At 42.1% G+C, this 22,312-nt stretch overlaps 1 protein-coding gene across 3 annotated transcripts in view; it reads left to right on the top strand.

The window, feature by feature from the left end:
- The window catches only part of LOC133556801 (uncharacterized), a 34,293-nt gene extending 13,033 nt beyond the window's left edge, over positions 1–21,260 (top strand). For all 3 annotated transcript variants that reach the window (XM_061907080.1, XM_061907082.1, XM_061907081.1), the window contains exons 5-9: positions 1,171–1,325; positions 8,570–8,737; positions 12,196–12,325; positions 14,060–14,388; positions 20,686–21,260. In XM_061907080.1, the coding sequence (XP_061763064.1) occupies positions 1,171–1,325; positions 8,570–8,737; positions 12,196–12,325; positions 14,060–14,388; positions 20,686–20,811 (908 nt within the window). In that variant the 3' untranslated portion in view covers positions 20,812–21,260. The remainder of the gene's footprint in view (positions 1–1,170; positions 1,326–8,569; positions 8,738–12,195; positions 12,326–14,059; positions 14,389–20,685) is intronic.
- Positions 21,261–22,312: the final 1,052 nt, after the last annotated feature.

Here is a 22,312-nt window from a genome sequence, read left to right as displayed (position 1 = left end):
AGAAGATGAATGGATGGATTGGGGTTGTGGGGTTGCCTTTAGGCATGGGATGATAATCAATCATGAAAATGAACTGGATTGTGTATGTCTCGCCTTCAGACAGGCAACAAAAGTGTCCCATCGGTTTTAAAATCGGGCTACAATTGTTCCATAGCGGGAATTAAATGAATGGAGTGAATGCTCTTTTCATCGACTCTATTTGACTATGTGGGGGGGGGGAGGCACAGCCACTATAAACAGTGTAGAAGTCTGAAGGACCAACTCTAGGAGTATTAGGCAACAAACACCCAGCACAAGGTGAGGATGGCTGGCATGTGATAAGGACGCCTACAAACCGGCCACCTGGTAGGGTGCAGCTTTTTGGCCCACTTCACTTTCATCTGCACTCTGCTGGAGGGTAGAAGAGGCGCTACAAAGAGCAGCTAAAAACAGCATTAAGGATATCTAAAGGCCATGGATGATGTTGCTGCCGACCCGAACATCTGGCATCTGAGAGTGGAGGAAAGAACAGCCAGGAGACAAGAGAGGAGACTCAGGCGGAATGTGCTTACAGCTCCTGTTGCCACGCCTTTTACCGGCCCGACCCAGGGTAGGACAAGTGTGTGTGTATTTCGTCCCAGAGAATCGCCATCTGGATTCTAATTCGTGATTTACATTTTTTTCCAGGACTGTGCAGCCTTAGTCCGTAAGCACAAATTCAATTTAAAAACAGTAATTTAGAGCTAAAAAGTGACAAAGTTCCACTTTTTCTCTGAAGTTTTTAAAAAGATGCATTTAGTTGCAGATCCTAGAAAAGCATTTTCAATTATCTCTCAGTTCTTATTTTCCTTCTTCACCACTTTTATAATTATATAAACTCTACTTATTGTACTACACAAAATCCATAGCACAGTTTGTATTTATGATGCTTGAAATGCTATGAAATATCGACGCTCCTTTCACAAATCGATTTCATTGATTAAAGACGTGTTCAATGCATTGTGTCAGTTTGATGAGAACATAAATGCAAACATTGATGTGTTGTGGCACCATAGCAAAGTCAGATGAAAAAATAAAGACTTGCAGTGTCTGAAATGTGCAATATTCCTGAAATGATGGATTTGATGTTATTTAGTATTGTTTCTGTTCGCCTGTACAACCTGTTTTTTAATGGTGTTTGTGTTATCTCAGACAAGAGCAGCCAGGAAGGAGGGAAAGAGAACCACCCTCCAGTGATGTCACCTGCACCCAGCAAGAGGCGGCGTGTGGGGCCCCTCAAAGGCTGTCAAGTGAAGATTAGAGACCAACAGGCCCCATTTCTCCACTTAAACTGGAGCGACAAGGAGGTATTATCTCTCTGACCATGTCGACTTTATCGACTGCTTTCATTAAGTCAGGCTCTGTTTGCACGGGGTTAACTTGTACTTTGGTGTGTTTGCTTGGTAAGTCTACACGCTATCATCCAAATCCTGGTGCACACCATGCAGACACACCAAGACTGTTGAGAGTTGAGACACAGTCCATCTACAAATGATCTCTGGTCTGGTTCGTTTCATGACAGAAGCATGGAGAAATTTTAAATGTATACAAGAAAATGTGTCTTCCTGTATGTGTAATTATTTTGAGAAAAAAATGTGTCTGGGGGCCAGTATATCCAATTTTTTGGAACACTAATACAAAACCTTACAATAATGTCTGATTGAATGCTAAAAACTATACAGGTGCTGGTCATATTAGAATATCATGAAAAAGTTGATTTATTTCATTAATTCCATTTAAAAAGTCAAACTTGTAAAATGTATACATTCATTCCAAACAGACTGATACATTTCAAGTGTTTTTTGCCAAAAGGGAGATGATTATAGCTGACAACCAATGAAAACCCTAAATTCAACATCTCAGAAAATTAGAATATGGTGAAAAGGTCAGATATTGAAGACACCTGGTGCCGCACTATAATTAGCTAACTAACTCAAAACACCTGGAAAAGCCTTTAAATGGTCTCTCGTTTTGATTCTGTATGACACAAAATCATGGGGAAGACTGCTGACTTGACAACTGTCCAAAAGATGACCATTGATATTTTAAAGAAGGAAGGCAAGACGCAAAATGTCATTGCCAAAGAGGTTGGATGTTCCCAGAGCTCTGTGTCCAAGCACATTAATAGAGAGGCGAAGGGAAGACAAAGATGTGGTAGAAAAAAGTGTACAAGCAAGAGGGATAACCGCACCCTGGAAAGGATTGTCAAACAAAACCGATTCAAAAATGTGGGGGAGATCCACAAAGAGTGGACTGTAGCTGGAGTCACTGCTTCAAGAACCACCACGCACCGACATATGCAAGATATGGGCTTCAGCTGTCGCATTCCTTGTAGACAACGTCAAAAGCGTCTCGCCTGGGCTCAAGACAAAAAGGACTGGACTGCTGCTGAGTGGTCCAAAGTTATGTTTTCAGATGAAAGTAAATGTTGTATCTCCTTTGGAAATCAAGGTCCCAGAGTCTGGAGGAAGACAGGACAGGCACAGAATCCACGTTGCCTGAAGTCCAGTGTCAAATTTCCACAATGGGTAATGGTCTGGGGTGCCATGTCATCTGCTGGTGTTGGTCCACTGTGTTTCCTGAGGTCTAGGGTCAATGCAGCAGTCTACCAGGAAGTTTTAGAACACTTTATGCTGCCTGCCGCGGACCAATTTTATGGAGGTGAAGATTTCATTTTCCAACATGACTTGGCACCTGCACACAGTGCCAAATCTACCAGTACCTGGTTTAAGGACCATGGTATCCCTGTTCTTGATTGGCCTGCAAACTCACCTGACCTTAACCCCACAAAAAAGCTATGGGGTATTGTGAAGCGGAAGATGCGAGATGCCAGACCCAACAATGCTGAAGAGCTGAAGGCCACTATTGAAGCAACCCGGGCTCTCATAACACCTGAGGAGTGCAACAGACTGGTCGACTTTATACCACGCCGTATTGCTGCAGCAATTCAGGCAAAAGGAGCTGCAACTAAGTATTGATTGCCGTACATGCTGAAACTTTCCATGTTCATACTTTTCAGTTGGCCCGCATTTCTAAAAAATATTTTTTGCTACTAGTCGTAACTAATATTCTAATTTTCTGAGATACTGAATTTGGGATTTTCAGTAATTGTCAGTACTAATCATCAAAATTTACAGAAATAAACTAACATATATCACTATGTGTGTAATGAATTGATATAATATGTAAGTTTCACGTTCTGAATATAATTACTGAAATAAATCAACTTTTTCATGATATTCTAATAATATGAACAGCACCTGTATGACGGTCGCCTTAAAAAACGGAATGAAATTTTAAATTTTTTTGCTGAATGAGACACCCAGAATGTACATGAAAATAAAAAATGTGGGGCCTACAATATTAATTATGAAGGATAAAACACTGAATATTGACAACATATGAACGTCACACCCCCTCTCCATCCACATATTTTACAATCAAGCAAAACACGAAAAAATGCAACAAAAACAGCGAAATGTGAACGCGAAGGTTCAAAAAACACAATTTGATACATCTGATATATCACTTAAGCTTTAGAACTTTGTTGTAAAAATCTCCTTACACGTCTGTCCCTGACACCCACATTTCAGGCTCTGGAAACACTCTGTGAAAACGCTCCACACCCACACTGCTTGGTGCCTCGACGTAGGTTGCTATAGTAACCAAATAGATTACCACAGTAACTAGTACATCATGCAAAAGCGCAGATTCCAACCATTGAAATACCTTGTATGCCGTATTTCCTTGAATTGCCGCAGGGCATATAGTTATTTTGAATGTTTAAAACTCGCTTCGCGAAATAATTAGCGCATGCTTAGCATTACCGCCGGGTCAAACTCGTGACGTCACGAGTGACACTTCCCCTGTCATCATTTTTATAATGGAGGAGGCTGATTTCAATACTGGTAATTTGAAATTGCATAAAGGGAAGAAGATTAAGAGCTATTCAGTAGGATTTAAGGTCCAAGCTTACATCACACTCAAATTTTTACTGCATGTCTTTGGTAAGTGCCAGAGTGAGAAGAGGTTTTAAAATAATTAGCGCATGCTTACTTTTACCGCATGCCTTTGGTAAGCGCAGGAGTGAGAAGAGTTTTTAAATGAATTAGCGCCCCGGCGGCAATTCAAGGAAGTTTGGTGGTTCAAGACTGACGGTCATTAGAAAACATGACTGCACATCATAATGGCAGCTGCACTTTCCATCTTAAAGGGGAACATTATCACAATTTCAAAAGGGTTAAAAACAATAAAAATCAGTTCCCAGTGGCTTATTGTATTTTTTGAAGTTGTTTTCAAAATTTTACCGGTCTCGGAATATCTCTAAATAAAGCTTTAAAGTGCCTTATTTTCGCTCTCTGCGAAGACACTGGCCATTTCCCTGTGACGTCACACAGTGCTGCCAATGTAAACAAACAATGGGAATACCACAGCAAGATATAGCGACATTAGCTCGGATTCAAACTCGGATTTCAGCGACTTAAGCGATTCAACAGATTACGCATGTATTGAAACAGATGGTTGGAGAATGAAAATATTGAAGAAACTGAAGCTATTGAGCGAATAGCTATTGACGCTATTCATAGCCATAGCATGGCCGAATAGCGGCGTTAGCATCGCCGGTAAAATGTGCGGACCAAACGATCAAGACTTTCGCATCTTTTGACACTGGAGCAACCTAAATCCGTCGATTGGTAAGTGTTTTTTTCGCATTAAATGTGGGTGGAAGGAAACGTTTTATAGTTGCAAATGCATCTACAGGTTATCCATACATCTCTGTACCATGTCTGCTTTAGCACCGCCGGTAAATAGCATGTTAGCATCGATTAGCTGGCAGTCAAAATCAACAAAACTCACTTTTGTGATTTCGTTGACTATCGTTGCAAATGCATCTGCAGGTTATCCATACATCTCTGTCCCATGTCTGCCTTAGCATCGCCGGTCAAATGTGGAGACACTTTGGTACATTCAACGGGGGTCTGGCGGCAGACACTTTGGCATCTTCGGGCCAGTGGTGCAACTTGAATCCCTCCCTGTTAGTGTTGTTACACCCTCCGACAACACACCGACGAGGCATGATGTCTCCAAGGTTCCAAAAAATAGTCAAAAAAACGGAAAATAACAGAGCTGAGACCCGGTGTTTGTAATGTGTTGAAAATTAAAATGGTGGGTGTGTTACCTCGGCGACGTCACATTCTGACGTCATCGCCTCCAGCGCGATAAACAGAAAGGCGTTTAATTCGCCAAAATTCACCCATTTAGAGTTCGGAAATCGGTTAAAAAAATATATGGTCTTTTTTCTGCACCATCAAGGTATGTATTGACGCTTACATAGGTCTGCTGATAATGTTCCCCTTTAAAGATCTAATAAGAATTTTTGGGAATGTCCGGCGGGCCAGATTGAGAAGCGTAATGGGCCACATGGCCCCCGGGCCTTAATTTGCCCAGTCCTTGTATGGACGATATACTGTAGTTTTTGGCCACCTGTCTTTACTTACATACAGTATGAACCTGAAGTGCCATCCCATGGAATTGTTCAAAGTGTTTTGGTATCCTGGAGTATTCAAAGTTCCTTTCACTGGAACTAAGGGGCCAAGCCTAACTCCTGAAAAACCAAACCCACACCATAATTCCTCCTCCACCAAATTTCACACTCGGCACTATGCAGTCCGAAATGTAGCGTTCTCCTGGCAACTTCCAAACCCAGACTAGCCCATCAGATTGCTAGATGGAAAACGTGATTCATCACTCCAGAGAAGGCGTGTCCACTGCTCTAGAGTCCAGTGGCGCTTGCATTGCATTGGACTTGGTGATGTATAGCTTAGACGCAGCTGCTGGACCATATAAACCCATTCCATGAAGCTCTCTGCGTACTGTACGTGGGCTAATTGGAATGTCACGTGACGTTCGGAGCTCTGTATCAACTGACTGTGCAGAAGTCTTTGCACTATGCGCCTCAGCATCCGCTGACCCTTTCTGTCAGTTTACGTGGCCTACCACTTGGTGGCTGAGTTGCTGTTTCTAAACTCTTCACTTTTCTCGTAATAAAGTTGACTGGAATATTTAGGATCGAGGAAATTTCAGGACTGGATTTGTTGCACAGGTGGCCCTCTATGACAGTTCCATGCTGGAAATCACTGAGAGCGGCCCATTCTTTCACAAATGTTTGTAGAAACAGTCTCCATGCCTAAGTGCTTGATTTTATACATTGGACAAACCATGATTCTCATCATTTGGATTGGTGGCCTCATACTTTTGGCAATATAGTGTATTTCATAAGATTTATGTACTGTAAAAGCTCAACTCTGCTTCTTAACACACCTCATACACACCTGTCTGCCAGAGAAAAAGATGTTGCAGGAGTAATCAGTGTTGCCATCTTTTTTTTCAGAGTTATTGTCTTTTTATAAAAAAGCAATTAGCGACAAATTTAGCGCCTTTTACTGATTTTATTGGAGACTCTAACATAAAAGCACGTATTGTCAGCCCCCCAATGACAGAAGAGACCAAAGAAAGTTCATTTGTTTTTCTCAACATTTGTTTGGTTCTTTATGGTCCTTTGCTGCATTTCTATATCCCACCCACATCATCCATAGTGAAGTGAAGTGAAGTGAATTATATTTATATAGCGCTTTTCTCTAGTGACTCAAAGCGCTCTACATAGTGAAACCCAATATCTAAGTTACATTTAAACCAGTGTGGGTGGCACTGGGAGCAGGTGGGTAAAGTGTCCTGCCTAAGGACACAACGGCAGTGACTAGGATGGCAGAAGCGGGAATCGAACCTGCAACCCTCAAGTTGCTGGCACGGCCACTCTACCAACCGAGCTATGCTAATATAGAAATGACATGTACATGCATCATGGCAAATGATATATTTTATGTTGGGCATATAAGCTTTTTTCTGCCTGTTTCAGTCATGTTATTCATTTTTGAATCGTGATCCATGTTTGAATATGTTTTTGTTGGACTGAAAATAAACTGAACTGAACTGAACTGAAATTAGACAATGATGATGTACATCAGGGGTGTCCAAAGTGCGGCCCGGGGGCCATTTGCATCCCGCAGCTAATTGTTTACCGGCCCGCCACACATTCTGGAAATGCTATTGCAAAACCAAAAAAACCTAAAAAATATTGGAATGAGGGAAATCTAACGAGAAAAAGTTGCAATGTTGACACAAAGCTGCCATGCAGGCTGTTTTTTTTTTCTTTTGTCTTTATTTTACCATGTAAAAAACTTATTTACCATAAATTGATTAACGTGGACCCCGACTTAAACAAGTTGAAAAACTTATTCGGGTGTTACCATTTAGTGGTCAATTGTACGGAATATGTACTGAACTGTGCAATCTACTAATTACAAGTTTCAATCACTCAATTATTTATTTTACATTTTTTTGCCATTGCTCAAAAAAAAAAGACAAAAAATCAATCAATCAATCAATCAATGTTTATTTATATAGCCCCAAATCCCAAATGTCTCAAAGGACTGCACAAATCATTACGACTACAACATCCTCGGAAGAACCCACAAAAATCAATGTTATAATTAATTATTTTCAAAGCTCCAAATAGTTTAAAAATTTCACTTTAAAATGTTTTATGTTGTTAATATTGCATATATTTTGCAATAGAGCATAAAACAAACAAAATAATAGTTTAAATGTAAAATTGACCGATATATCTGAAGTTGATCTCGTAATTTAAGTGTTGAAAGTTTTTTTTAAAAACTAATAAAAATGCATTACTTTCTGAGTGGGGCACCTTTTGGATTCCAAATATATTTAGTGGTATTTTATTTATCTTTTCACTGTGATTACTCAAAAATATAAAAAAAATATAAAATCAATGGTGTCTTGCATTATTGATCTTTTAGGGCTCTAATTTCTAAATACTGCATATTTCAGTTTTACTATGAAAAACAATCTTTTTTAAGTTGATATAGAGATTTTCTGTAAGTGTTAAATGAAAAAACAATAATAAAAAATTGACTTATTTTTAACATTTTATTAACTGAGACCCTTCATAGGGTCTCAGTTAATAATACCTATAGGTAAAATACATTTTAAAAATACATATATTTTGTTATGGGCTTCACGGTGGTAGAGGGGTTAGTGCGTCTGCCTCACAATACGAAGTTCCTGCAGTCCTGGGTTCAAATGCCTTCCGCCCGATTGTCGCTGAGATAGGCGCCAGCGCCCCCCGCGACCCCGAAAGGGAATAAGCGGCAGAAAAATGGATGGATGGATGGATATTTTGTTATGGTTTGAAAATTAAAAATATCAAAACGGCCCACGCATGTTTTAATTTTTCCGTATGCGGCCCTCAGTGGAAAAAGTTTGGACACCCTTGATGTACATCGACTACCCAAATGTGCTATAATATAAACTCTTGGGAAAATGGTTGCTAAAATATGAGGGTTGTACTCACAATTGTCAGAGACTTTTTGTGTTATTTTGAATGTTTTAAACATATGTTTACACTTGTTTTCTGTGAGCCCTACAGGTTTTCTGCAGGTGTAGCACTCAAAATCTGCCCTCCCGTTTACAGGATAAGGAAGAAACGACAGAGTGCAGTGACACTATCACCACTCCGCCATCAAGCGATATTGAAGCAGAAGAAGAGGCCCAACCTGCGCATCTTCCTGCACTTCTCCATGGTGACAGTGAGCGAGCCATGTTGGAGCAGCAAGACTTTTCATCAACAAATAACCAGCAGGTTAAATTCCTCCCTGACACTCACACTGGGTAGTTTGTACCACGCTCGACTTATGATGGTATTGTGTATATTTTAAGCGATACTAGTCTGTCTATCTGTGTTGGCCCTGCGATGAGGTGGCAACTTGTCCAGGGTGTATCCCGAATTACGTGACCCTAAAGGGAATAAGCAGTTGAAAATGGATGGATGGATAGTACCAAATAGGTGCTTAAACAGTTCAAATTGGTACCCTATTTTCCGGACTATAAGGCACACTTAAAATCCTTTATTTTTCTCAAAACTCAACAGTGCGCCTTATAACCCGGTGCTTCTAATGTACAGAATAATCCTGGTTGTGCTTGCTGACCTCGAACCTATTTTATCCGGTACATGGTGAAATGAGTGTGACAAGTAGATGGCAGTCACACATGAGAGATACATGTGGACTGTTATATGACTCAAGTAAACACCATTGAAAATCTAGAACAGGGGCGCTCACACTTTTTCTGCAGGCGAGCTACTTTTCAATTGACCAAGTCGAGGAGATCTACCTCATTCCTATTTATAATTTATATTAACAAGTTAATGGTGTTTAATGATAATACAAGCATGTTTAACACACATAGATTCCTTTCTTTCATGAAGACAAGAATTTAAGTTGGTGTATTACCTGATTCTGATGACTTGCATTGATTGGAATTAGACAGTGGTGCTGATAACGTCCGCATTTTCAAATGGAGGAGATAAAAAGTTCCTCCTTTCTGTCCAATACCACATGAAAGTCGTTGGTTTTTGCATCTTATTTGTCCAACTTGCATACTCGTTTTTAAACACTTTGTTATGAGAGTAGCATATGTGTGTGGCCCTTTAATGTCTGGCAGCAGGTGAGTGACGTCAGTGAGTGTGCGGGTGGGCAAGCAAGTGAGAAAGCGGTCGCTGAGGGCGGGGGAGAAATACATTGGCATCAAACTCCGTAGCTTGCTAGCTTGTGCACGCTAGCTTTCTGAGACTCTTATTTTGTTAACACAGGCAGGATGAAACAGGTCTTTTATGGTGAAGACAGGAACTGTGCGGTCGGTCTTTAGAGTTTTGACAGTAAGTACGGAGTCTCTAGAAATAAAATGTGTTTCCCTGCGTCCGCCCTGTTAGTGATTATTTTCTTAAATATGAGCTCGCAGCAGCCAGCGTCATCTCACAAGATCCTCGGGTGCCGAGAATGTCAAACAACTGACGAAAGTGAAGTCTTGGTATGATTGATGATTGCTCATTTTTATGTCTATTTTTTAATGCCTGGCTTGAGATCGACTGACACACCCTCCGAGATCGACCAGTCGATCGCGATCGACGTAATGGGCACCTCTGATCTAGAACATTACACACGGCGCTCAAAAATCTGTCAAAATATTTTAGTACGACTTTGGTAAGCTACGAAGCCGCACCGTTTGATGGATTGTACTGTGCTTCAACATGGGAGTATTATTATGGTGTGTGTATAGGGTAAAACATATTATCTGGCGTTTTGTTTCACAATATTATGCAAAAGCAACTGTTCTTACCTTCTGGTACTTGCTGATCTGTATTTGGGATCTGTATAAGTCCTGAAAAAAATCTTCTCGCTATGGGACATTCGTCCTCTACTTTTGCCATTTCTAATAGATAGATAGATAGATAGTACTTTATTGATTCCTTCAGGAGAGTTCATAAAGTAGTATAAAGTTCTTACTTAATTCTGTCAGTAAACACGTCATGAAAGCGCTAAAACATAGTGGTGTAAGTGAGTTTACATTATTTACCCAAGGAACTTTACTGTTTATCTTCAGCATTAATTCTTCTAATGTTAATGCTAATGTTACCCATGCCACTACCTCTCTGCTCGGCGAGGGTGTATGACGCTGCACACGCAACAGTATGTAAGAAGGTGCGCTTGTTTTATGTCTCTGTGAGAAGCAGACACAACAAAGTAAAAAAAAACCTGTAGTGTAATGCCCGCAGCTAAAAGCAAATGCGTGAGAACGTATACTGGAATATCACGATATAGTCATTTTCTATATCGCACAGAGACAAACCCGCGATATATCGAGTATATCGATATATGGCCCAACCCTAATTGAGGTAGCGCTCTGCTATTGTGGCTACTAGCTAGCTTTTTGACCTCAAGTGGGAGCCGACCATCAAGAAGGCCCAGCAGAGGATGTACTTCCTGCAGTTCTACTCAGCAGTCGTCGAGTCCATCCTCACCTCCTCCATCACCGTGTGGTTCCCCGGCGCCACAGTCCGGGACAAGCATCGACTGCAGAGCATGGTACGTGCTGCTGAGAAGGTGATTGGCTGCAAACTCCCACCCCTCCAGGACCAGGAGGCGTGTGGGTCGGATCACAGCTGACTCTTCTCACCCTGGACACAAAATATTCTCCCCTCTTCCCTCAGGCAGGAGACTACGGTCCATCCAGACCCACACCTCCAGCCACCTGAACAGTTTTTCCCCTTGGCCATCAGACACGTGAACAACAATAAGATCTGATAGCTCAATTACAGCTCATGTTATTCTATTCTGTGTTATGTCTTTTATGTTGCACGATTGCGACAGGTAAAATTCCTAGTTTGTGAACCCGTTCTCAAACAACGGGAATGAAAACTTTTCTGATTCTGATTCTGTGGTGTTAGCAGGGTTACAAGGGCTGACGCTGTCTGTTAAAAGTAAACAAAACGTTATACTTGGCACCATATCACCAATAAGCGTGCGTTCATTAATCTGTGTTTCGGCATGTTTATTCCCGTTAATTCAATACCTGTGCAATTACAGAACCACAAGTGTTTTTGTTGTTGATAACCTGTCACGATCCGCTATGCGGATCGTTTATTGTTTTGCCGTTTATATGTGTTTGGTCATGTTTAGTTCTGGACTCTGCCGATTCGTTCTGTTTGAGCACTTCCTCGTTTAGTCACCATGGCAACGTAGTGTGCTCCTCACGGGCTCCTGTCACACACCTGTTTTTGATTATTATTTGTGTATTTAAGCCCACCTGATTCCTCAGTTCGTCCTCAGCTCATTATTTGCTGACGGCAACAATCACGTATGTATCCTCTGCTTATCTCTGCTTTAGTTGTGCTAAGTTCCGTCTTAGCTTCGCGTGCATTCGGCACGTCACCGTTTTGGAACCCTTTTTGTATACTGCTAAGTTTAGTGTTAGCTTCCGTGCGTAGGCAAGCGCTTTATTTTTCCACTTTTGTGTCAGTGTTCTTTTGTTTGATTACATTAAAATCAGTTTCTTACCTGCACTCCTGCTGACTGGTCGTTGTGCATCCACGAAGTGGCAACACCGCGCAACAAGTGCGCCGAACACGTGACATAACCAATACAATAAAATGACCTTTTGTAAAAAAAAAAATGTTCAATTGAAATTCAACTTTGTTGTGACGTGTGTCTATTGAGTGAATATACAGAACATGCGGCAGTGTCACATATTCTCTCTCAACAGGACGACGTGGGTGGACCTCATAGACCAGTCCAAGCACGGTCCGGTTTCCTTCCATCAGCTTTACAAGATGAGTCTTCCTCAGCTTTCCAAATCTCGTCTCTCCAGTCTCTCCTAGAGATAAAGGTAGCAGGTAAAACATCCACTCTTCTCTGGTCCTCTTTATCTGGGTTCAAACCTGTTAAAGCTGACTCTACATTACAATCGTATGTCTTGTTCAGGCTTGGGCAAATTAAGGCTCGGGGGCCACATGCGGCCCGTTAAGCTTTTCAATCTGGCACACCGGACATTCCCAAATAATTGTTTTAGTTTTTTAAGATGGAAAGTGTAGCTGCAGTGATGTTTTCAAATGGCCGTAAGTCTTGAACTATACAAATTATTTCTGCGGTTTTGCATGATATACTAGTTATTATGGTGGTCTAATTAGTTACTGTGGTAATCTAAGTCACAGCAGCTCAGACGAGGCACCAAGCAGCGTGGGTGGGGAGCGTTTCCACAGAGTATGAAATGTGGGTGTCCAGGACGGACCCGGAAGGAGTTTTTTACAGCAAAATTCTAAAGCTTAGCAATTATCAGATATATCAGATTGTAGGTGGGGGTTTTTTATCTTTCATGTTCCTATTTGGCTATGTTTGTTGCATTTTTTTGGGGATTGTATAATATGTTTTCAGTATTCAGTATTTTATCATTCATAGTCATACTTGCCAACCCTCCTGATTTTTCCGGGAGACTCCCAAATTTCAGTACCACTCCCAAAAATCTCCCAGGGCAACCATTCTTCCGAATTTCTCCCGATTTCCACCCGGACAACAATATTGGAGACGTGCCTTAATGGCGCTGCATTTGGCGTTCTCAACAACCTGTCGTCACGTCCGCAAAACAAATACCCAGTGTCAGAGTTAGTTTGTGACGAACCCCAAGATGCAGAGAAGGAGGCAGGCATTTTGCAGGAAAACACTACGACAAAAACAAACCAAAAGGGTACAAACAAAAAGCTCGCATGTGGGCGGATAACAAACTAAGAGAGCTAGCATGGGAGCTAGGAAAAAAAAGGAGCTTAGCATGGAAGCTAGCAAAAATAAAACGGGCCTAGCGTGGAAGCTAGCAGGTATCGAGCAGGAAACAAGTCATACATGTAATATGAAAACAAACTTGGAAGCAGGGAACAAAAGGCAGTAAGCGAAAAAAACGCAATCAAATCAAGACAGGATACGACACGACAGGTAGCAACGACAAGAGCGACATTGACAAGACAAATGACAATAATCCAGCGCTCGACTAGAGGACAAAACAGGTTCAAATAGGAATCGGGCTGATTGACACCAGGTGTGGCCAGGTGCCAATCAGCCGCAGCTGAGGGGAAACAGCGCCCAGGGAGAAACACAGGAAACAGACAAAATAAGAGTGCTAAACAGGAAACACTACTCACACAGAGGAAAAACTAAAACACAAACTGTCAGTGCCTGACACCCAGAACCCTTTGCAGCACTAACTCGTCTGAGACGCCACAATATACACCCCCGCTACTACCAAACCACGCCCCCAATCTCTTGAATTCGGAGGTCTCAAGGTTGGCAAGTATGTTCATATTAATATTTTAAATCCCACATTTTATATTTTCATGTACATTCTGGGTGTCTCATTTAGTAAAAAAAACATAAAATTCCGTTTTGTTTTTAAGGTGGTCTGTCATAACGTTTTTAGCATTCAATCAGACATTATTGTGAGGTTTTGTATTAGTCTTCCTAAAAATAAATAGGCTGGCCTTCAGAAACATTTCTTTCTCTAAATGTGGCTCCCTGAGTCAAAATAATTGCCAAGGTCTGATGTAGTTTCAATGTTTTTAATTGGTTTCTTGTCCATACAGAAGAAGATTCCTGTGGAACCCTTGCTGCACATAACAAAAGAAAGCGAGTGCATTTCGGAGGTCCTCTTTCTCCTGAGTTGTATGATAAGCACCTACCTCCCAGCACCCCATTGCAGAAGGGGGAGACACCAGCCCAAAGCCCCACACCGGGTGGAGTTTTAAAGCTGCGCTCTGCGTTAAGGAAACCTCAGAGGAATGAGCCTCACGCCCCACAAGACCAGCTAGACTTCAGCGGCTCCTTGGGGTTTGGCGCCTCCTCCGTTCTTGCAATGCCTCGCAAATGCAGAATTCCCTCTCTGGCAGCAGACCGAGTGGAGGACAAAGGAAAGGTAATTGTGGTTTACTAAACATGAACGTGTTAATGTGGATTAATTCATCATTGTAATCAATCAATGTTTATTTATATAGCCCTAAATCACAAGTGTATAGCTCGGTTGGTAGAGCGGCCGTGCCAGCAACTTGAGGGTTGCAGGTTCGATCCCCACTTCTGCCATCCTAGTCACTGCCATTGTGTCCTTCAATCAATCAATCAATCAATGTTTACTTATATAGCCCTAAATCACTAGTGTCTCAAAGGGCTGCACAAACCACTACGACATCCTCGGTAGGCCCACATAAGGGCAAGGAAAACTCACACCCAGTGGGACGTCGGTGACAATAATGACTATGAGAACCTTGGAGAGGAGGAAAGCAATGGATGTCGAGCGGGTCTAACATGATACTGTGAAAGTTCAATCCACAATGGATCCAACACAGTCGCGAGAGTCCAGTCCAAAGCGGATCCAACACAGCAGCGAGAGTCCCGTTCACAGCGGAGCCAGCAGGAAACCATCCCAAGCGGAGGCGGATCAGCAGCGCAGAGATGTCCCCAGCCGATACACAGGCAAGCAGTACATGGCCACCGGATCGGACCGGACCCCCTCCACAAGGGAGAGTGGGTCATAGAAGAAAAAGAAAAGAAACGGCAGATCAACTGGTCTAAAAAGGGAGTCTATTTAAAGGCTAGAGTATACAAATGAGTTTTAAGGTGAGACTTAAATGCTTCTACTGAGGTGGCATCTCGAACTGTTACCGGGAGGGCATTCCAGAGTACTGGAGCCCGAACGGAAAACGCTCTATAGCCCGCAGACTTTTTTTGGGCTTTGGGAATCACTAACAAGCCGGAGTCCTTTGAACGCAGATTTCTTGCCGGGACATATGGTACAATACAATCTGCAAGATAGGCTGGAGCTAGGCCGTGTAGTATTTTATACGTCAGTAGTAAAACCTTAAAGTCACATCTTAAGTGCACAGGAAGCCAGTGCAGGTGAGCCAGTACAGGCGTAATGTGATCAAACTTTCTTGTTCTTGTCAAAAGTCTAGCAGCCGCATTTTGTACCAACTGTAATCTTTTAATGCTAGACATGGGGAGACCAGAAAATAATATGTTACAGTAGTCGAGGCGAGACGTAACAAACGCATGGATAATGATCTCAGCGTCTTTAGTGGACAGAATGGAGCGAATTTTAGCGATATTACGGAGATGAAAGAAGGCCGTTTTAGTAACGCTTTTAATGTGTGACTCAAAGGAGAGAGTTGGGTCGAAGATAATACCCAGATTCTTGTCCTTGGGCAATACACTTTACCCACCTGCTCCCAGTGACACCCACACTGGTTTAAATGTAACTTAGATATTGGGTTTCACTATGTAAAGCACTCTGAGTCACTGAGAAAAGCGTTATATAAATATAATTCACTACACTTCAAAGGGCTTAATAGTAATTAAATTGATTTTAAAAATGTAACACATTTAACCCATCTGCAGCGTGGAATGATGCGGTAGTGACAGGCTGCACAACCAAACATCACAATATAGAAGACACTAAACCACATGTTGGTCCTCTCCATCTGAAATTTGAGTACAAAAAAGCATGACGAGGTAGTCCACCGACATATTGTTCACACTTAAAAATAGTACATTCAAGTTAAAGTAGCAATGATAGTCACGCACACACTAGGTGTGGCGAAATGTGTCCTCTGCATTTGACCCATCCCCTTGTTCACTCCCTGGGAGGTGAGGGGAGCAGTGGGCAGCAGCAGTGGCCACGCCCGGGAATAATTTTTGGTGATTTAACCCCCAATTCCAGCCCCTGATGCTGAGTGCCAAGCAGGGAGGTAATGAGTCCCATTTTTATAGTCTTTGGTATGACTCGGCCGGGGTTTGAACTCACAATTTACCAATCTCAAGGCGGACACTGTGACCACTAGGCCAGTGGTTCCCAACTTTTTTTTCAGTGATGTACCCCCTGTGAAGATTTTTGTTAATTTAATCACCCCCTAATCAGAGCAAAGCATTTTTGGCTGAAAAAATTAGATAAAGAAGTAAAATAGAGCACTATGTCATCAGTTTCTGGTTCATTAAATTGTATAACAGTGCAAAATATTGCTCATTCGTCGTGGTCTTTCTTGAACTATTTGGAAAAAAAGATATAAAAATAACTAAAAACTTGTTGAAAAATAAAGTGATTCAATTATGAATGAAGATTTCGACACATAGAAGTAATCATCAACTTAAGGTGCCCTCTTTGGGGATTGTAATAGACATCCATCTGGATTCATCAACTTAATTCTAAACATTTCTTCACAAAAAAAGAAATTTTTAACATCAATATTTATTGAACATGTCCACAAAAAATCTAATTGTCAACACTGAATATTGCATTGTTGCATTTCTTTTCACAGTTTATGAACTTACATTCATATTTTGTTGACGTATTCAATAAATATATTTATAAAGGATTTTTCAATTGTTGCTATTTTTAGAATATTTTTGAAAAATCTCACGTACCCCTTGGCATACCTTCAAGTACCCCCAGGTGTATGTTTACCCCCATTTGAGAACCACTGCACTAGGCCACTGAGTTGGTTAATAACGGTACATTAATTATTATGGATAAATGTTTGTTTAGAAAAACAAACATTTAGTATCTCTAAAATCTCTGGTTTGATGAAGTCATGTGCTGATCATACTTACTAAGGACCCCGGGAAAAAAAGAGTTAATATGGTTCATGGGGACCACATTTAAATAATTTTGCATAATTCACACAAATTTGTACGTGACTACTGAGGACTATTTTTTATGGGCCAAAGCTTAAAAATCACTTAGGCATCCTCAGAATGGATCTGACTATTATTTAAAAAGGGTTCCCTTTAGGGGACCTGTTTTTTTGGGTCCCCATACTGTCAGAATGAAGTGAATTGTGAATTATATTTATATAGCGCTTTTCTCTAGTGACTCAAAGCGCTTTACATAGTGAAACCCAATATCTAAGTTACATTTAAACCAGTGTGGGTGGCACTGGGAGCAGGTGGGTAAAGTGTCTTGCCCAAGGACACAACAGCAGTGACTAGAATGGCGGAAGCGGGAATCGAACCTGCAACCCTCAGGTTGCTGGCACGGCCGCTCTACCAACCGAGCTGTACCGCCCCCTTTGATGAAGTAATGTGCTGATCATATTCACTGGCGACCCTGGGGAAAAAGACTTAATATGATTCTTAGGGGCCAAATTTAAATAATTGTGCATAATTCACACAAATTTGTACGTGACTACTGAGGACTATTTTTTTATGGGCCAAAGCTTAAAAGTCACTTAGGCATCCTCAGAATAGATCTGACTATCATAATTAAAAAGGGTTCCCTTTAGGGGACCTGTTTTTTTGGTCCCCATACTGTCAGAGTGAAGTGAATTGTGAATTATATGTATATAGCGCTTTTCTCTAGTGAAACCCAATATCTAAGTTACATTTTAAACCAGTGTGGGTGGCACTGGGAGCAGGTGGGTAAAGTGTCTTGCCCAAGGACACAACAGCAGTGACTAGAATGGCGGAAGCGGGAATCGAACCTGCAACCCTCAGGTTGCTGGCACGGCTGCTCTACCAACCGAGCTATGCCGCCCAGAGGTCCCCTAAAGGTGACTGTGTAAACAGAGCGATGTCTCCATTAAGTCAGCATTGCCAGAACACATTTACAACCCCAGTGTGTGTGCAAATATCGTATTTTTTGGAGTATAAGTCGCTCCGGAGTATAAGTTGCACATGCTGACAATGCATAATAAAGAAGGGAAAAACATATAAGTCGCATTTTTGGGGGGAAAATTATTTATAGAACCCAACACCAAGAATAAACATTTGAAAGGCAATTTAAAAAAAATAAAGAATAGTGAACAACAGGCTGAATAAGTGTAGGTTATATGAGGCATAAATAACCAACTGTTATGTTAACCTAACATATTATGGTAAGAGTCATTCAAATAACTATAACATATAAAACATGCTATACCTTTACCAAACAGTCTGTCACTCCTAATCGATAAATCCCATGAAATTTTATACGTCTAGTCTCTTACGTGATTGAGCTAAATAATAATATTTGATATTTTACGGTAATGTGTTAATAATTTCACACATAAGTCACTCCTGAGTATAAGTCGCACCCCCGGCCAAACTATGAAAAAAACTGCGACTTATAGTCCGAAAAATACGGTATACTTTTACACCCCCAGTGTGTGTGCATGTACACAGGAGCAGTCTAATAGAAGTAACCAACAATTTGCAGAAATGTTATGATAGAATATATTGTACACTCTATGATAGGTAAACTTTGCTAAATATCTATCATTAAAGGCCTACTGAAATTATATTTAAACGGGGATAGCAGGTCTATTCTATGTGTCATACTTGATAATTTCGCGATATCACCATATTTTTGCTGAAAGGATTTAGTAGAGAACATCGACGATAAAGTTGGCAACTTTTGGTCGCTAATAAAAAAGCCTTGCCTGTACCGGAAGTAGCAGACGATGTGCGCGTGATGTCACGGGTTGTGGAGCTCCTCGCATCTGAACATTGTTTACAATCATAACCAAGCAGCAGCTAGAGCTATTCGGACCGAGAAAGCGACAATTTCCCCCATTAATTTGAGCGAGGATGAAATATTCGTGGATGAGGAAATTTAGAGTGAAGGACTATCCATCCATCCATCATCTTCCGCTTATCCGAGGTCGGGTCGCGGGGGCAGCAGCCTAAGCAGGGAAGCCCAGACTTCCCTCTCTCCAGCCACTTCGTCTAGCTCTTCCCGGGGGATCCCGAGGCGTTCCCAGGCCAGCCGGGAGACATAGTCTTCCCAACGTGTCCTGGGTCTTCCCCGTGGCCTCCTACCAGCTGGACGTGCCCTAAACACCTCCCTAGGGAGGCGTTCGGGTGGCATCCTGACCAGATGCCCGAACCACCTCATCTGGCTCCTCTCGATGTGAAGGAGCAGCGGCTTTACTTTGAGCTCCTCCCGGATGGCAGAGCTTCTCACCCTATCTCTAAGGGAGAGACCTGGAAACTCATTTCGGCCGCTTGTACCCGTGATCTTATCCTTTCGGTCATGACCCAAAGCTCATGACCATAGGTGAGGATGGGAACGCAGTTTGACCGGTAAATTGAGAGCTTTGCCTTCCGGCTCAGCTCCATCTTCACCACAACGGATCGATACAACGTCCGCATTACTGAAGACGCCGCACCGATCCGCCTGTCGATCTCACGATCCACTCTTCCCTCACTCGTGAACAAGACTCCTAGCTACTTGAACTCCTCCACTTGGGGCAGGGTCTCCTCCCCAACCCGGAAATGGCATTCCACCCTTTTCCGGGGGAGAAGCATGGACTCGGACTTGGAGGTGCTGATTCTCATTCCGGAGTGAAGGACTAGAAAAAATAAAATAAGGCGATTGCAGTGGGAGCGATTCAGATGTTATTAGACACATTTACTAGGATGATTCTGGAAAATCCCTTATCCGCCTAGTGTGTTGCTAGTGTTTTAGTGAGATTAAATAGTACCTGAAAGTCAGAGGGGTGTGGCCACGGGTGTGTTGACGCCAGAGTCTCTGAGGGGAAGTCACGGCAGCTGCAGCAGGACGGAAGCTCCGTTAATGTCTCCGGTAGGAGGCGACTTATTACCACAATTTCTCACCTTAAACTGCCGGTTGACATGCAGGCGGGATCCATGTTCGCTTGACCGCTCTGATCCATAGTAAAGCTTCTTCGGGAATTTTAAACAAGGAAACACTGTGTTTGTGTGGCTAAAGGCTAAAAGCTTCCCACCTACATCATTCTTCTTTGACTTCTCCATTATTAATTGAACAAATTGCGAAAGATTCAGCAACACAGATGTCAGGAATACTGTGTAATTATGCGATTAAAGCAGACTACTTGTAGCTTGGATCGGGCTGGAAAATAATGTCTGCTACAACCGGTGACCTCAAACACACGCGTCAACATACAGGAAATTTAAAATTGCAATTTAGTCAACTAAAAAGGCCATATTGGCATGTGTTGCAATGTTAATATTTCATCATTGATATATAAACTATCAGACTGCGTGGTCGGTAGTAGTGGCTTTCAGTAGGCCTTTAATGATAAACGCACAAAGCTTACAACACTTTGGAAAGGTAGAACCCTCAAATTCACCTTGAATTTGGGGTGTTTGGAAATGAGCTAGAGATCAAATTATCAAGAATTGTTCTCACTGTTTAAAAAAATGTTCACAATAGTCAATGTGGGTTGTTTTTTTTTAACATGTTTTTATCCTTTTGTGTTTACAGAGTGGGTTTTATTTTTGGGATGTTTGTGTAAGATCCGGAGCAGCAAAGCAAGAGGAAAATGGAAGACTCAATACTTCCTTTTTAACTACCGTGTATCGTGTGCTGAAGAAAATATGGAACATCTAAGTGATACTTTGGCCAAAACAACCCTGTCATCACTACTTATGATCTTAATTTTGCATAATGCACAATAAATGGACGGTAAATTTTAGGTTATCTCTAAATGGATATTTCTGATTGATCATTTTTGAATAAACAATTACATATGTACTAGAGTAGATATCTCTAGTCAGTAGGAACATCGCTTGTGTGTTTCTGTCTTTGTGAAAGCTGCTCAGTGTATCAGAATAAGTCACGTAAAAAAAAAAAAAATGTAACTTTTTAAAGGACAGCACAGGTAGATGAAGTTTTGTCACTTCATAACGTGAAATACCCTGAGAATCAAAGTTGCAGACTTTATTATAACTCTTTTTGTCATATATTATATAGTATAAATATATTATATAGTATCAACATGTCTCTTTACATTGTGCCTAATTGTCCACTGGCCAATAAAAAGTTTTGTGGCCTGACAAGCTCCCGACTATCATTTTTTTTTTTTTCATTTTGTTCAATACCATGACTGGATATAAAATAATAATGTTGCTTGTGGGATTTTTTTTAGCAGTTAACTTGTACTTTCTGCTCCTTGACTGATGGATTCAGATTCAGAAAACGTACCTATTTTAATTCATACCCCACAGCAGGGGTCGGGAACCTTTTTGGCTGAGAGAGCCCTTAAAGCCATCCATCCATCATCTTCCGCTTATCCGAGGTCGGGTCGCGGGGGCAACAGCCTAAGCAGGGAAGCCCAGACTTCTCTCTCCCCAGCCACTTCGTCTAGCTCTTCCCGGGGGATCCCGAGGCGTTCCCAGGCCAGCCGGGAGACATAGTCTTCCCAACGTGTCCTGGGTCTTCCCCGTGGCCTCCTACCGGTTGGACGTGCCCTAAACACCTCCCTAGGGAGGCGTTCGGGTGGCATCCTGACCAGATGCCCGAACCACCTCATCTGGCTCCTCTCGATGTGAAGGAGCAGTGGCTTTACTTTGAGTTCCTCCCGGATGGCAGAGCTTCTCACCCTATCTCTAAGGGAGAGACCCAAACTCATTTGGGCCGCTTGTACCCGTGATCTTATCCTTTCGATCATAACCCAAAGCTCATGACCATAGGTGAGGATGGGAACGTAGATCGACCGGTAAATTGAGAGCTTTGCCTTCCGGCTCAGCTCCTTCTTCACCACAACGGATCGGTACAACGTCCGCATTACTGAAGACGCCGCACCGATCCGCCTGTCGATCTCACGATCCACTCTTCTCTCACTCGTGAACAAGACTTGTACTCCTCCACTTGGGGCAGGGTCTCCTCCCAAACCCGGAGATGGCATTCCACCCTTTTCCGGGCGAGAACCATGGACTCGGACTTAGAGGTGCTGATTCTCATTCCGGTCGCTTCACACTCGGCTGCGAACCGATTCAGCGAGAGCTGAAGATCCCGGTCAGATGAAGCCATCAGGACCACATCATCTGCAAAAAGCAGAGACCTAATCCTGCGGTTACCAAACCGGAACCCCTCAACGCCTTAAACGCCT

This window comes from Nerophis ophidion, linkage group LG07, assembly GCF_033978795.1.
Source record: "Nerophis ophidion isolate RoL-2023_Sa linkage group LG07, RoL_Noph_v1.0, whole genome shotgun sequence".
NCBI classification, from domain to species: domain Eukaryota; kingdom Metazoa; phylum Chordata; class Actinopteri; order Syngnathiformes; family Syngnathidae; genus Nerophis; species Nerophis ophidion.
Note: the sequence above shows the minus strand (reverse complement) of the source record. Positions and strands in the feature narration are given on the sequence as shown.